General features: G+C 39.6%; 1 protein-coding gene across 1 annotated transcript in view; it reads right to left on the bottom strand.

Annotated features, from left to right (window-relative positions):
- The window catches only part of LOC125891528 (ephrin type-B receptor 2-like), a 93,755-nt gene that overhangs the window by 29,637 nt on the left and 46,551 nt on the right, over positions 1-17,567 (bottom strand). Inside the window, exon 4 of the mRNA XM_049580883.1 lies at positions 11,094-11,249. Within this exon, the coding sequence (XP_049436840.1) occupies positions 11,094-11,249 (156 nt within the window). The remainder of the gene's footprint in view (positions 1-11,093; positions 11,250-17,567) is intronic.

The raw sequence follows: 17,567 nt of genomic DNA, 5'->3' as shown, positions 1-17,567 counted from the left end.
CGGGGGGAGGGGGGTTAACTTAAACTCATTACAAATTATTAAGTCCATCACTCTGTTTTTTTTCAATAACTTTAAAACTTATAAAACGTATCTCCTCCCACAATTTTTGCTCAATTGTCACCAAACTTGGTGGAAAGCATCTCCCAGCGAGCAGGGAACGTTCCCACAACATTGGCTAACATTCCCTACAGGTTCTGTTAAAGTTCTTAAGAAAACATTTTGATTTAATGTTCAAATAACATTATAATGATGTTTATTATTTTAAATAATGTTCCTGTATTGTTGAATGGTAACAAAGATAGAATGTTTTAGATGTAACATCCTAAGGATGTTTTGGGGATGTCTGTGAGCTAAAAAATTATAGAATGTTGCTCTATAAAACATTACCACAATGTTCCATAATAACAAAGTAAAGACATTCTCGAAAAATAATTTTAAAAACATTTTTAGGATGTTACTATGGCCTCTGATTGCAATATGTTATTTTAAAACATTCTGACAATGTTATGCAATAATGAAGAAGGAATATTGTTAAAGCAATATTGTAAAAATATTTTCAGGATGTTACTGATGCCTCATATCACAAATAGCATGTTTCTGTAATGTCATTTATAAACAAAGGAATAACGTTTTACCTATAGCATTCTGAGAATATTTTGGGACAATGTTTAGGTAACAGATTACATAATGTTATTTATAAAATGTTTTCACAATGTTATGTAATATCACATTAAAAACATTTTCGACGTAATATCTGGAAAATGTTTTGAGGATGTTATTGATACTTCAGATTACGCAATATTCTTTTCCAAAACATTTCTGTAATGTGATATATTGAAAAATGTAGAATATTTGTCTAAAACATGCTTAGGATGTTTTGAGGATGTTCTTAAGTTAATGGATTATTGAATGTTCACCTACAGAACATTTCCACAAATAATAAACATAAATTGCATCTTGACAGCATGGAAATGTTGGTGATGTTGGGTATAGTTGTTCCCATGATAGCAGAATTCAAAATGTTCTAGAAAATTCAGTTTTTAAGATAAAATTCTGATATTTGCCTTCATCAACCATGACTCTAAAATATTGTCATTTTTTTCAGAAAGATTGAAAATGTATTTAGCAAGAATTGGATGGTATACGTATGTTTACAGTACTGTTTACAGTCAAATGTTTTCATGCACTGTAGGCTCAAATTTTTGATCAATCAAAATCCGAGAAACAAGTTTTGTGGAGGACAGTCTAATCTGACACTTTAGTAACATACTCAAAGTATTTTCTGGATGTTGCTTTGAGAATGTTCCTTTGTAGTTTTTCTGTAACATCATGGAAATATTTTATAGTAGAACATTCTATAATCCATTAACTCAAAAACATCCTCAAAACATTTTAAGAATATTTTAGACAAATGTTCTATGTTTGTTAATTTATCACATTACAACAATGTTTTGGAAAAAAACATTGCAGAATCTGAGGTATCAATAACATCTTGAAAAGATTTTCCAAATGTTACATAGAAAATGTTCTTTATGTGATATAATTTATCATTGTGGGGACATTTTATTAATAACATTCTGTAATCTGTTACCGAAACACTGTCCCTAAAATATCCTCAGAATACTTTAGCTAAAACGTTCTTCCTTTGTTCATACATGACATTACAAAAACATGCTATTTGTTATAAGAGGCATCAATAACATCCTGCAAACATTTTCAAAATATTGCTTTGTGCATATTCTTCGTTTATCATCATATAACATTATAAGAATGTTTTATAAACTACATAGTATAATCTGAGGCCTTAAAAACATATGGAAGACGTTTTTTGAATGTTTTTTTTTTGAGAATATTCCTTTGTTGTTTTTCTGTAACATCGTGGAAATGTTCTGTAGGTGAACATTCAGTAATCCATTAACTTAAGAACATCCTCAAAACATCCTAAGCATGTTTTAGACAAATATTCTACATTTGTCAATATATCACATTACAGAAATGTTTTGGAAAAGAACATTGCGTAATCTGAAGTATCAATAACATCCTCAAAACATTTTCCAGATATTACTTCGAAAATGTTTTTAATGTGATATTACATAACATTGTGAAAACATTTTATAAATAACATTATGTAATCTGTTACCTAAACATTGTCCCAAAAATATTCTCAGAATGCTATAGGTAAAACGTTATTCCTTTGTTTATAAATGACATTACAGAAACATGCTATTTGTGATATGAGGCATCAGTAACATCCTGAAAATATTTTTACAATATTGCTTTAACAATATTCCTTCTTCATTATTGCATAACATTGTCAGAATGTTTTAAAATAACATATTGCAATCAGAGGCCATAATAACATCCTGAAAATGTTTTTAAAATTATTTTTCGAGAATGTCTTTACTTTGTTATTATGGAACATTGTGGTAATGTTTTATAGAGCAACATTCTATAATTTTTTAGCTCACAGACATCCCCAAAACATCCTTAGGATGTTACATCTAAAACATTCTATCTTTGTTACCATTCAACAATACAGGAACATTATTTAAAATAATAAACATCATTATAATGTTATTTGAACATTAAATGAAAATGTTTTCTTAAGAACTTTAACAGAACCTGTAGGGAATGTTAGCCAATGTTGTGGGAACGTTCCCTGCTAGCTGGGGCAGAGTGGCCAGAATCAACAGTTAAAAGCAGGTTGTTCAAAACTCTTAAAAGGGCCGTTTCTGTGCTATGTCGTGATTTAAAACCAAACTGGAACTTCTCAGAGATACCATTTAAGTCAATGTGTGATTGCAGATGCTCATACACTACCTTTTCCAGAACACAGCCAGACCTCAGAGAGGAATTAATTAGGTCAACAATACATGAACCAAGGGTATTGAAAACATCCTTGAGTAGGCGAGGTGGTATGATATCTAAGGGGCAGTGAGATGGCTGCAAATGTTGTACTATTTCAGCTAAAGAGGGGAGGGATACCTGCTCAAAGTTCTCAAAGACAGCTGAACATGAGGAAAAAGTATCAGGATCAGAAACGTAGGGAGAAAGAGAGGACCTAATAGCAGCAATCTTGTCTTTAAAAAATGTAAGAAATTTTTCACACAATATAGGCTAAGTGAAGGCATAACATGATTGGAGTTACCAGGGTTAATAAGAGAGTTGAGAGTGTTAAAAAGAAACTGAGGTTTGTGACTATTACTTGACACAGGGTTAGATAAAAACCGGGTTTTTGCTTCTTTAACTTCTAAAGAAATTTGAAGATGATCCTTTTTCCATTTTCGCTTAGCAGGTCTACAAGTGCACCTGACAGCACGCATGGCGTCATTCAGCCACGGCTCTGTCACTGGCTTGGAGTGTCTAATCCTAAATGGAGCCACCAAGTCCAGTAAATCATTACAAGAGAAATTAAAAACAGCCATGAACTCATCGGGACTAAGATTACAATCCAGAGAGTGGAGCACAGAATTGTTAAAAGCTGCAGAAAACCGAGATACTGTTGAAGCAGTAATTGTACGCACCCTGTGCGCCAGGACACACGGTTTAGCTTCAGAACAAGGCTGCGTAACATTGAACATGACAGGAAAATGATCAGAAATGCGCATATCACAAATGTCAGTGACACTTACACTTAGACCAAATGACAACACAAGGTCCAAAGTATGTCCCTTCTCATGTGTGGGACCAGTTACTGACTGAGTGAGGTTAAATGAGTCAGTCAGATTCAAAAATTCATTGACCAAAGGTCTCGATTGACAACAGACATGAATATTAAAATCTCCAGCAATTATGAACCGATCATAATTTAATGATACAAAATCTGAAAAGTCCTGTATAAAGTCCTTGTTCAAATTTGGCGGACGATAGATGAGCGTGCACAGGACAGGAGAGTTTGAGTTGATAAGAAGTGTCTGTAGTTCAAAGTTGGGGAAAAAGTCTGTTTGCACCTGTCGGCATTGAAGGCTGTATTGGTATACAGTCGCTAGCCCCCCACCTCTGCCGGTGGACCAAGGGGAGCTAAAAAACAAGCAGTCAGGAGGAAGAAGTCTGGAGAATGGAGTGGACTCACCAACATTAAGTCAGGTCTCCGTGAGAAGCATAAGATCCAGTTCACGCGAGGTGAAGAAATCGTTCAGCACAAAAGTCTTGTTTACTAGCGATCTAGCATTAAATAGAGCCAAATGAAGAGTCATCTCCTTGCGGTCCGGTTTGGAGGTGCGGGCAAGAAGACAGAGGTTTCCGTACTCCACACTGCCGCGGTGCACCCGGCTCCACCTGGGAAGGGGAATCTCTACTGGCAGGTGAAGCTGGCCTATGACCAGGTGATCGGGAACAACAGGCTGGATCTAACGAAGCCCCAGTGGTTGCAGAAGCGCAGAAAATCCGCTCGAACAGTAGCAGGGACCTGACTTGCAGGCGGATCTCAAGTGAGCTCTGATTCTCACCAAAACACCTCCCCGCTTGCCCCGTCTTCTGGACCGCTTCTTCCGCGAAGTGACAGCAGGTGAGCGGCGCAGGTAAGCTGGTAGCTACAGACGCCAGGAACGGTGGGAGGCTCGGGTTTTGAACGCCCAAACCATGCTTGAACAGCGTCTGGCCCGACTCCCGGCTTTTTTCTCAGACCCTGTGACAACGAGTTATCAGTTGTGTTTCTTTAGTGCAGCAGTGTTCATGCTCCGTTATTGACCACTTAGCCATCGCTTGTTTTAACCCTTTGAGTGGCAATATCTGTAAGTAACTCTTATCCACAATTGTTAGAATGTTTATCATGAAGACTTGAACCATATTTGTTACAGCTTCAATTTTCATAACATGTAATTCGACCGCAAATGCTAGCTAATGATGGCATTTAGGCTTTACCCTCTTCGATTGCTACTAGCTAACTTAGGCTATAGCCTAGTTACACACGGTGATGAATGTAAAATGTTAGCTGTGATAGCCTGCATGCATATGATTATTAGTTACTAGCTATATTTAGCCTGTACTATTTACCAGACCAGTTATGCATTCCTGCAGAAAGAATAATAACGTTGGCTGAAAAATAGAGGATTAGTTATCCCAGCTATTGAGCAAGCTACTTTGTGTTGTATAGGCGTGCTACTGACATATATTATTTCTGTATGTTTATTGCAGTTTCACACATCTTTTCAATAAATCCTGCTAATAATCAACACTGGCCTGTTCCTTGGAGGATATATTGGAAAGAAGAGTTTAGCTGGCTGTGAAAGCCTAATGGAGGACATTAGGTGTAACAGTACATCTACAGTTAATAAGATAAACACATATATACAACAGGGTATCTGTGTGGCCTAAACAGCTGTTGGGAACATAAATTCAGGGCATCACACGGAGGCACCAATTATGTTGGGAACAACAATATTAGACCTCACCAAGGGGACACCATTAATGCTGTAAACTGGCTATCAGAAATAATTAATTATTATTAATAATAATTAATCATTAACATTAAATCACCTTGTGGGGCACAATTCCTGGGAAGGGAAAATGATAGCCAGTTAAAGGTATCAGTCTCATAAAATACGCTAAACTATTAATTTGGAGGTTTGATCAATAATTAAATTAATGACAATAACCAAAATTAACAGTAAAGCCTGAAGGATCTCGGAGTTCTTGACGCAGCAGAGGTTGACTTATCATTCACCCTTGTGCAACATTAAACAGACAGCAGGTACGATTCCAGAAATTATATTTATTCATAAAGCAAGTAAAGCAAAACCAAAACACACAAATTCTAAGCTTGGTGTGTATATGTGTGTGTGTGTGTGTGTGTGAGAGAGAGAGAGAGAGAGAGAGAGAGAGAGAGAGAGAGAGAGAGAGAAAGGCGGGTGTGGTGATCAAAGAGCCGTTTGGCGTACAAAACAAAATGGCTGACAACAGAGAACCACAAGATGGCCGAATCAATCGGGGGAGGGGTTTGTCTGACCGTCTGGTCAGACAAAGACAGAGGAAAAAAAGTGATAACTTTGAGATGCCTTTTTGGGTGTAGCTCTGTTGAAAGCCTATTTGTTGATGAGTCTATGTAGATGTGATTTGTGTTGCAAACCGTCTGGATTAGTGCAGAGGTTGTTTAGTTGTGTGCAAAAATCTGTTTGTGAACAGTATTAACAAACTAAACACTTAGCTTTGGCAAAGCCAACTAACCAATGACCTGACTGCAAACAATCACAACAGTAACTCAATGACAGCAATAAATCACTTACAACAAGTTAAACAGTCTTGCTTAGCCTGTACAGCTGTGATAAAGCTATGCCCAGTTGTTATGTTACCGATCCTTGAGTGGATGGAAGAAAGAGTCACTTTGTGGTGTGCTGCTTTGTTACGCCAGGGCCACACTGCCAACAAAGTGCTGCTAAGCGCAGCGCACCGAAATTCTCGCGTGAGCCCGTTCACATCAGACACGCATTTCTCCACACCGGTCGACAAGCACTTCTGCTCCCAGCTGTTGTCTCCATCACATTTGGGGCTGTTTTTCCATCATGGGTATCTCTCTCTGTTTGCATGTGTGTGCCCCAGCCCCCACCCCCTATAGCCGGCCCACACTCTCTCACTCTCTCTCTCTCTCTCTCTCTCTCTTTCTTTCTTTCTTGTGTGTGTGTGTGTGTGTGTGTGTGTTAGTGGGTGTGAGTGTGTGTGTGTTCATCTCTCTCGCACTGTGTTTAGATACCACTGACTAATATGTATATAAACACACACACACAATTACAACGCATTTGTCAAACGGGGTGTTTTATTTTGAAATTTGTTTTATTCTGAAAATTGACCGGATGCTGTTGGTGTTCCTTTGTTTGACTTCCTGCCCGGCTTGACACATTTGCTCGTGGCTCGCGCAGAAAATAGACCAGACACCGAAACGATCGCTGCAGCGCCAGCCGCGGAGCTGCTGGTGTGGATGACACAATCGGTTAACATAGGTGCTGAAAGGAAACTGGCTTCGCTTCTCGGTGCTTCGAGGCTATCCGCAGCACTTCCACGTCCGGTGTGGCCCTGGCGTTAGCCGGTGGAAGAAGGCTGGAAAGAGCTGTGGTTCCAGATGCAGTCTTTGGTGTGTCCTTTGTTTCAAAGGTGGAACTCTGAAGAAACTGTCCGCTCAAGGTCTTTACAGAGTTAGACGCTGGGTGCTAACTCACTTGATTCTCCTTGTTGCTAAAAAGCTAGTTGCAAACCTTGTGCTTGCAAGTCTAACTTCTCTGGTTCAGGTTTGCCTGTGCCTTGAGCATGGGCAAGTCATGGTCCAGGAAAAAAAGAGTCTGTGAGCAATTGCCCTCCCTTGGTTTGGGGCAATGGAGCAAGGCTCTGGGTATCTGGTCTGGTCCAGGCCCAGCCGAGAAGAGAGGTGTGGGCTGCTCGGCAGCTCCCGAGTAAGAGAGAAAACTGCCTGAAGGGAGCAGACCTTCTATAGATGCCTGTGACATCACAGAGTCACATGTCACTGTAAAAGTCCTGTCCAATCAAGTTTTGAGACTTGTGTCTCACTGAGGTGTGAGATGACCTCCTGTGGAGATGAATGTTATAATAGAATAAAATGACAAATCATTTGTGGTCCTGTGACTCCCAATACAGCTGTCTGCGCAGATCATTCTAAACTAAACAGCAAGAGAAACAGACCCCCTTGAAGGTCAAGTTGATTTTATTTAATTTTATTTTCTATATAGCGCCAGATCACAACAGAAGTCATTTAAGGTTACCTTTGTTGGGATTCACAAAACCACAGATGATTTGTCATTTGATAAAATCTGGACATTTCAGCTATTTTCAGCTATTTGACACCCATCTCCAGGATGTCTCACCTCACACCTCAGTGAGACACAAGTGTCACAACTTGATTGGACAGGACTTCTGCAGTGACATGTGATTCTGTGATGTTACAGGCATCTGTAGAAGGTCTGCTCCCTTCAGACAGTCCCCTCTTTAACTCGGGAACCACGGAGCAGCCCACACTTCTTTCCAGCTGGGTCTGAACCAGCCCAGATGCTCAGACCCTTGCTCCTTGCCCTGAACCATCAAAGGTGGGGTAATTGCTCATAGACTCTCTTTTTTCTGGACCACGACTTGCCCACGCTCAAGACTGAGGCGAACCTGAACTAGGTAAGTTAGACTTGCAAGCACAAGGTTTGCAACTAGCTTTCTAGTAACAAAGAGAACCAAGTGAGTTAGCACCCAGCGTCTAACTCTGTAAAGACCTCGAGCGACCAGCTTCCTCAGAGTTCCACCTTTGGAACAAAGGACAAACCAAGATTGCATCTGGAACCACAGCTCTTTCCGGCCTTCTTCCGCCGGCTAACAAAGCAGCACACTACCAAGTGACTCTTTCTTCCATCCGTTCAAGGAGTGGTAACGTAACAACTGGGCATAGCTTTATCACAGCTGTACAGGCTAAGCAAGACTATTTAACTTGTTGTATATGGTTTAATGCTGTCATTGAGTTACTGTTGTGATTGTTGGCAGTTAGGTCATTGATTAGTTGGCTTCACCAAAGCTAAGTGTTTAGTTTGCTAATACTGTTCACAAAATGATTCTTGCACACAACTAAACAATCTCTGCACTAATTCAGACCGTTTGCAACACAAATCACATTGACATAGACTCATTAACAAATAGGCTTTCAACAGAGCTACACCCAAAAAGGCATCTCAAAGTTCCTGATTCTTTTCCTTTGTCTTGGTCCTGACCAGACGGTCAGATAACCACCTCCCCCGACCTGAAGCCAGCTTTGATTCGGCCATCTTGTGGTTCTCTGTTGTCAGCCACACATGCACGCACGCACGCACGCACGCACGCACGCACGCACACACCAAGCTTGTATATAGTTAGTTAGAATTTGTGTGTTTTGGTTTGCTTTGCTAGTTTGTGAATATTCTTTGAAATCATACCTGCTGTCTGTTTAATGTTGCACAAGAGTTAATGAATAGTCAACCTCTGCTGCATCAAGAACACCGAAATCCTTCAGGTGTTACTGTTAATTGTGGTTGTTGTCATTACTTTAATTATTAATCAAAACTCGAAATTAATAGTTTAGCGTATTTTATGAGACTGATATTTTTATCTGGCTTTCATTTTTCCCTTTATGGGAATGGTGCTCCAGGAGGTGATTTAATGTTAATAAAATCACATTATTTCCGATAGCCAATTGACCCCAACATAATTGGTGCCTCTGCGTGAAGCCCTAATTTATGTTCACAACATAATTGGTGCCTTCATGTGAGACACAGGAATGTTGACCACAACATATTTGATGCCTCCGTGTGAAGTTAGAATTTAAATCCCTACATATTTGGTGCCCCTTGGTGAGGTCTAATATGTTGATTACTACACCTTTCCTATAGAACAGGTCTATACCTTGTCCTTTTATTAAACAAACTTAATAGCTTTATGTCATTCATCATATGCACACCACGGCATGTCATTTCTGTCCCTGCCTTTACAAATCTCCTCTGCTCTCGTACGTTGCAGTTCGGCCCCAATGCGCGCACACACACACACACAAACACATAGACATGTGCCCACACTTACAGCTGAGCCGCATTTTTCTGACTGAACCTGACCTGAGTCTGACACAGTTTGTTACCTAGTTATTATTATGGACAGTGTGTCAGCACAGCACTGGACACACTCAATTGGAGGAGATCCTGCTGCACCCCCATGTCATGACAAAGTGCCGTCCTGGGTAAACACCCATTCAGCCCATATCAGTATCCACTACGGCTTAAGTGTAAGCAAACTACACTGACATAATGTAAACAGCCTCGTGTTTTTGTACTCTTAAGAGAGGGATATGAATTCATATCACATGATTTCAGCTACTGTTTGCAGCAGGTACACTGCTATCCATGAGTGTCATGTAGGGACAAACAATAATATCAGCACATCAGAATCAGCTGGTATTGGCTTAAAATGAACTATTAGAATCAGCCAACATGCTTTTTCTTATTTTGCACAATGAATGAATATTACATACATTGAAAAGCATTCTATTTCATGTCTCCATCTGCTGTTTAGACAATAAGAGTATGCATGTACTATATATTACAGATGAGATTTGATGATCACTAAAATTAGGTGGGGAAAAAAGTGAATATATCAATATTCAGATAAGTTGTTTTATATTGGCATTGTCAGATAGCTGCAAAAAATCCATTATCATGCATCCCTACTAGGGTTGGGATCCGGATCCGGTTCTTTTTTGGAACCGGGTCCAAAGTTCCGGTTCCGGAACCGGTTCCATCACATTTGGAGTAACGGTTGCTGCAAACGATTCCTAAATTGTAAAAAAAAAAAAAAAGTCACATGCATTTCCATTAGAGTGCGGCACGGGCCGCATATTTCTGTCCGAACCCGACCGAGCCTGACATTATTTAATTACTAAAGCACTGAGCTTATGTCACAAATTTGTTATGGTTACAGGCTATTTAACAGGCCTGGCGTGCACCGTGGGTGCTCCGCGGAGAGGGACACCTCCGCGTTTGAGACGGGAGCGGGCGGCGGGAGGTCCAGGGCTTCCAGCGAGGGGAGAGGGAGAAATATAACAAAATAAGATAAAATAGGAAAACTTGTCTCCATCTTTTATTTTATTTTCATTTAATCAAGGCGGAGGCGGGCGGCAGGAGGTCCAAGGCTTCCAGCGAGGGGAGATGTAGAAACAAACAGCCAGTGTGTGTGTGTGTGTTCTGTTCAGGTGTTGTCACGTAAATAACAGTGCCCAAGCATGAATGCATATAGGTATTTTTTATTACATTGCTGTGGTTAATTTGAGGTAATAGTGTTACTGTAGAAATCAGAGAATCACTTTTTGTTGTTATATATTCTCAGGGAGATGATACGAGCTCTAAATCTGAAATACACACCACACACAAATGTGTATTTTCGTCTAATTGTACTGTGCAACAGTTAGAAAAAAGTTTTTGTGTTTGTATGATTGTATTTGTGTTTATTATATACTTGTTTAAGTATAGCAAGTATAATGAATATAATGTAGGAATCGGTAAGAGGAATTGGTAAGGAATCGGAATCATTAAAATCCTAACGAGTCCCAACCCTAATCCCTACTCTCATGACAGTTGGTGTATACATACTTGTACAGGGCATCTGTGGAGGGTCGGAGTCAGTGCGGTAGTAGCCATTTCGACAAACACAGTTAGTTGCTCCCTCGCTGGTGGTTCGGCTGTTGATTGGGCACTGCAGACATTTGTGGTCTCCCTGTGCAGCTTTGAAGAAGCCTGACATACAAGCTGTATGCAAGATAAGCAGCAGGGGAAGAGGTACAGGATTCACAGAGAAAAGAGGAGGCACGAAAAAAAAAGAAATGAGACCAGCAAGTTTAGCACCAAAATGCATTGTATACTGTACAACAAAAAAGAGGAAAAAATGGTCTAAAGTGTCAATGTTATATCATAATGGCTGTATTAATATCACATACTAAAAAGCTCTGCGGCACGCACATCCCAAGAAATGTTCAGTTGGGTGCTGGATCAAAAATACTGGTAAAATTAAAAGACTGTGTCTGAAGAAGAGCCTGAGGGCTCAAACGTCACTTCAATAATAAATGGCATTTTGACGGGAGCTTTACTTGGTGTGCAGATCTTATATATGTTTTCTTTGCATTAATATCACAGCCATCATTATTAACATTGGTCAGTTCCTAAAATACGATGCATGAGCTTTTTCATCTCAACATTTTCGCCACAGAACATTTATTTAATCATGATAGCCCAGACATCTGCATCTCATAAAGGTCAGCTCACTGAAGTGACATGTACTGAGACTCCCTCAGATGCTGTCAGTTTTGCTGTCCACAGGATATTAAACATGTCAGAACATGTGGAACTGAGGACAAAAGACAAGGAAGAGAACAGGGGGAAGCAAAAAAGCTGTAGTATTTTATCAGTGTTTTTCTTTTTTATATTGAAAGCATGATGGTAGATGCTTACTGACAGTTAGATAAAAATAAAGTTAAAAACAAACAAAAAGATAATGACCTGGGGAAAAAGTCCTTTAAAAATATAATAATTCTGTACCATGACTTTAAATATGTAATAATCATTATTCTAAATATAATTGTTCCTTAGCTTTTTCTTTTTTACCTAGTTTTTTGAAAAAATACATTTCTAAATGTACTATTATTTTTTTTTGTGGGACATTTCTTACCAAGTAACTAATTGCCTTTTTTCCCTGTGTTTTTGAAAGAAATCACACCAATTTACTCAAGGTTCAAAGGATTAAATACTTGTGAAAAGTGTCAGCAGCACAAGGAAAGTGATATCGCTCCAGGTTTTTGGTCCTAAAGTGACCAAAAATATTTAACTTCACCACAATATTAAAGCCACACTTACCTTTCTGGAAATTTTACACTTAGTTTAGTTTAAAATGCTATTAATAAGCTGACGTCACACTAAAATGTAAGAGAATTCCACCAGAAATAAAAATTCATAATTATACCATTCTCATATGGTTCTAAGTAAACTCCAACCAATCATTGCATTCTGACCAAATGCAATGATTGGTCCGAGTTTTCTCCTGTCCTGTCTGTCTTCCCCACGTGGAGGCCTCCGACTGACGTAACTGCTCGTGGAGGGTTTAGCTCTAGGCTAAGAGCTAACCCCATCAAACCAGCTGTTCCCAGCGGCCTTCTGGTGAACGTCTGCTAGTTGGACACAAAAATGGATTACATTCGACTGTGGAGATCCACTCACGGAGGAGTGAGGAACCTTGTGTCCTGGTGTTCATTGAGAAATGGATGAATGGGAACATATCAGACTCCGGTGTTGAGCTAACGGGGCTAACACTACATAGAGCAGACAGGGAGGCTGCGTCATCTGGTAAGCTCTGTGGTTGTGGTCTGGCAGTATACACAAACAATTCATGGTGCTGTGATGTGAAGAGGATCTCCCAGTTCCGCTCTCAGGATGTGGAGTTTTTGACTGAAATGTCGACCCTTTTCACCTTACTATTGCACTATGTGGTCTTTCTTATATGTTACACAAATTGTTTTTAAATGTTTTGTTTATTTTTGCTTGGGGTATGTGAAATGTCATTCCGTTTTTGTGCTGCGCATAAAAATGACAAATAAAGAAGTTCAGTTCAGTTCATAACGTTATCTATGACAGCACAGCATCCAGTTGCTAATGGCTAACGTTAGCACTGTAACCTTATTCTAAAATTCATCGGTCATCACTAACTCTGGTTGAGTTTTAAAACTCCGGGGTTGCGTTTGAAAGTCTTGATTGTAACATTACACTCGCTCTCCTGCTCCATGTATCTAACATTACCTTGCCAACGCCTACGTCTATCACAGACGTAGTGAGAACGTAATGGAGGAGGGGGGAGTAGGCCTTTGAATGGAGGTGGAGTTGCAGGAGGAGAAGGATGGGACTTCGGAGGGAGGCAGGAGTTGTAGATGTTCAAATTTTTTCTAAGTGCTGTGTAAAATGCAAGAAAGGTAAGAGTTGCTTTAAACTAGAAGTAGCGCCTTGTGGTTGCATGCCTCCGCAAACCAGTCAGGTTACAGTTACATTTTACATCCATATCTGTACAGACTCACATGTAGCCACGACAGATGACAATGCTTCAAATATTGATATTGCTGCAAAAAAGCTACAAATTCTAAAACATGGATGCATCCTTGGTGCTGGGAACATGTCAGTCATTTTCTTTTTTTGAGCCACGCACTGTTCATATTCGGTAACGCAATTGTGCTCCAAGTGCTGAAACAGATTGGTGGTATTACCTTTGCTTGCTGAAGTGGTTTTTTGGCAATGTTAGCATTGGATTTTTTTTCTGTTCATTGTTGTGGTCACGAAAATGCAATGTGTCCAAATGACAGGCATTTCCATGGAGCTACATTTGTTTCTTTATTATTCAATCAAACAGAGTAGGTTTTGCAATCAAAAAAAGATTTGAGAGCAAAAGTATCAATATTACAATCAAAAAATGTTTTATTGCAAGTAAAAAATGATTGATTAAAAAATGCAAATCCAAAAGTTTTGTTTGCAAATCCAAAAGTTTTGTTTGTGAGTCTTTTTTTCATTTGCAAGTCAAAAAGTTTCGCGAATAAAAAGTTGAACCTGGTGGGCGGAGCCTAAACTGAAAGCTGAAATACACATTTCTTTTTTTTCCAAAAAAAATTCGTCCACACAAGTGGTGTGATAAAAAAATATGATATCCACTCGAAACCGCAAAACCCGCAACCAAATAATGTAATACATATGCCAAAGCAGTAGGTGGTGATGTAACTTCTAATGGAAAGGCCATTTTAACCAATCAGAAAATAACATAAAATGGAAAATAAAAACAACCCGATCCACAAAATTAGCGCGACCTAATTCAACAGCAGAGGCGCCTGAACGACCAATTACACTACCACGACAGCAGCGACAGGCCAGCCAACGGAGGTCCAACCCAGCCGGATCCAGAACCTCTACATTCAGTGAATGTAGAGTCTGTAGGCAAACCCCGGAGATCTTGCCTCTGGAAGAAGAGTGGAAGAGCCCTGGTTTCTGGTTGTAGGCTGTGTGTAGTCCGTGTGATATTGACCAATCATGTTTGAGCCGGCTGCCGTTGTTGCCAGGTTAAACAGTCCGTGCGGTGAACTAACAAGGTGGAACATAATTGGCATCACTGCAAACTCTGAATCCATCGCAATGGTTCAGCATATTTACTTATATATAAACGGAAGTCGGAAACGGAAATTTGCCTCCTCTGCCCAAATCAAACTGGAATGCCCCTAGAGGCTGTATTGCCATCTGCCGGAAATCAGACGCCGAATACAGCCGATGGGTTCCGAGAATGCACCTAGAGTAAAGCTTCTGAAGTCCAGTACCCTTAATTGATAACTTGTTTATATAGCTTGTAATGTGCTTCGTGATATTGTCTGAAGGAACTGTAACGTAAGGTAACTGCGTACGAGTGGATGCAACCATCACTAATACTAGCGTAGTTCCTCAGGGATTAAAGCTGTTAATACTTTAATTTTGACACTCTAATCCGTGACAACACATTGGCTAAGGTTGTAAGGACTATAACTGCTGGTAGCTGTTGTTGATTTTGTTTAAATATGTTGAATTATAATTTTTTTATGTGTCGGACGATTGAGCTAAACTAACTACTGCTAACGTCAGCTGTCACTTGTTGCCATAGCAACGGTAAACATTCACATACGGGCTAAGTGCAGAGTGCAGAATCAAGCTTCATTGTAAATATAGTTAAGATACATTGTATTTAACACAGGATGTGGGATTTTAGCAGTTACTAAAGTTTTAGAAAATAACTATTTACCGTCGCTCTGACGTCAAACAATGGAGACAGGTAATAAAATACTGCGGTTATCCTATCTACACGCAACCGCTGGCACCGGAGTCTTCCAAAAACTTCAACCTGGACTCCGGTTTCAAAGAAACGTGGTTTCGGGGGCCCAAAAGTGCGGTTGCGTGTGGCCAAACAGCCAACTCGCATAGAATAATACACGGTTTCAGAATAACACTGGTCTGTGTGGACTAATAACGGCAAGAATGTTTCATTTGAACTAGTGCATTTTGGTTAGCCAGGGCAGAACTATTTGATGGCGTAATGGTCAGGCATGGTCACGCTACCACTCGCTGAACAAATGTTTCTGTGTGATAAAATTGAAATGTATGTTGCAAGTGATTATTCTTCTTGTTCCTCTTTGTTGGCCATTTGACATGTCCTGACTTGTATACGCACATTATCATGTTTTTATCTGAATGGTACTTTGCTTCAACCCTGTTAAAACAAAGTTTTGATAAGTTGTAGAATTCAATATTTTTTTCAACTCTCTAACATGTAGCCATACTGCCATCTTGTGGCGGAGTTAAGAAGAGTTACTGCAAGGAAGTCAACTTTATACATATTTTTTGAATGAAGCTATAATTAGGGATTATTAATCAACTTGTTGCATGAATACGTGCTCCTTCATGTTGTTTTTCATTATATTGTCATTGAGTTAATCTAGAGTGTGTGTACTTGACATAGGCTAACTGATATCACGGCATAATAAGTGTATTCTGATTTAATGTTAATCTGTATGTTTAACTGGATGTGAAGAATCAATATTGATTGAAGAGTATGTGTCCCTTGCGCGTAACATATCAAAGTGTATGACCTTGTATCAGGAATGCATTAAAGTTTCCTCAGAATATATCTCATGGGGATATATTTTTCATCACAAGGGAAACCTCCCTGATCAGGGCCACCGCCCACTTTTGGGCCAGTCAAATACCCGTGTGCTTGGCGCAACTCGCCCTTGTTTTTTTTTTCCTTGTTTTCTCTTGCTCTTGTTTCTGCACTCTCTTCTCTTGCTCTTGTTTTTTTTTTTACTCTCTTGTGTTTCCGTTTTAGTTATCTGCTCTTTTCTTTTTGCTCTATGTCTTTTGTTAGTTATTCCCTATCATTCGTACTGTGAGTCCTGCTGTATTTATTCACATTTTACCTTTTTGTTGGGCATAATTTCCTTTATTATGCTTTTAACTCTTTTGTGCTCACAAGCAAAGTTATTTTGAACTTTGAAATTTATCGATCCAGTTTTCTTTTATCTCCAGTGTCTTCAACATTTTTACGCGTAATAGTAACTTTGACAGCAATATCCAATGGCCAGCGATATTGTTGTCACATTATCATAAGCGAGTAACCAGAACAAAGTAGACCAGCACCTGTTGACCAACCTCTTCGCTCCAGATTCATCGGAACCGGCTGCCAGCCATTGTAGAAAGGTTTCTTTTTTTTAGACAATGAGTTTTTAAGGAGATGTAATTTACCTTGACATGTTTCAACTGTCACTGCAGTCTTCTTCAGAAGTGCCATCTGATGTGCATCATGACGTGTCTTTATTAGCTGGTAGTATCCCGGTGGTGTGAACAGCCTGGCAAATTGGATTGCCAGGCTGGTCATGCCCCCCCGTCGCCCGGTGTTCTTTTGTAGGAGAGAGTCCCAGGTGTGTGACAGCATGAAAGCCCCCTCATCCTGGTTGATGGTGTTCCTGGCCCGCCTCTTGATCTCTATAGCCTCCTTGATCCAACGTTTGAACTTGTTGCTTTCCGATCCGATGATTTTTGCGTTGTCCCAGTCCATGATGTGATTATTTCTTTTGCAGTGATCTGATATCGCTGATTTTAGGTTCACCTGCTCTGCTTTCTCTTTTTGTGATCTTGTGAGATGTCCTGTCGTTTCCTTTTCTTATTCTTTTTTATGTTCTGTTTTTCTTGTATGAAAGCTTCTTCCTGTTTCTGCTACGTATGTTTTTTCACATGTTTTACATGGGATTTCGTATATTATGTGGCATTTTTTGTCCGTGTTTATCCTGTCTTTTGGGTGAACTAAGAGCTGGCGGAGCTTTGTGTGAGGTTTTACTATTGTATTTATTTTGTGTTTTTTCATTGTCCTCTGTATGCGCTCGCTGATCCCCCTAATGTACGGTATGGTCACCATGTCTCTGTAGCTGCTGTCGGTTTTTTGAGGGGGTTTTGTTTAGTTTTCTTTCTGTTTTTCTTTGTTTTTGACTTCCTGTTTTACTTTAGTTATGGCCCATTTTGGATATT

The sequence above is a fragment of the Epinephelus fuscoguttatus genome, linkage group LG7 (assembly GCF_011397635.1).
Source record: "Epinephelus fuscoguttatus linkage group LG7, E.fuscoguttatus.final_Chr_v1".
Lineage (NCBI taxonomy): Eukaryota > Metazoa > Chordata > Actinopteri > Perciformes > Serranidae > Epinephelus > Epinephelus fuscoguttatus.
This window is presented reverse-complemented; position numbering and strand designations above follow the sequence as displayed.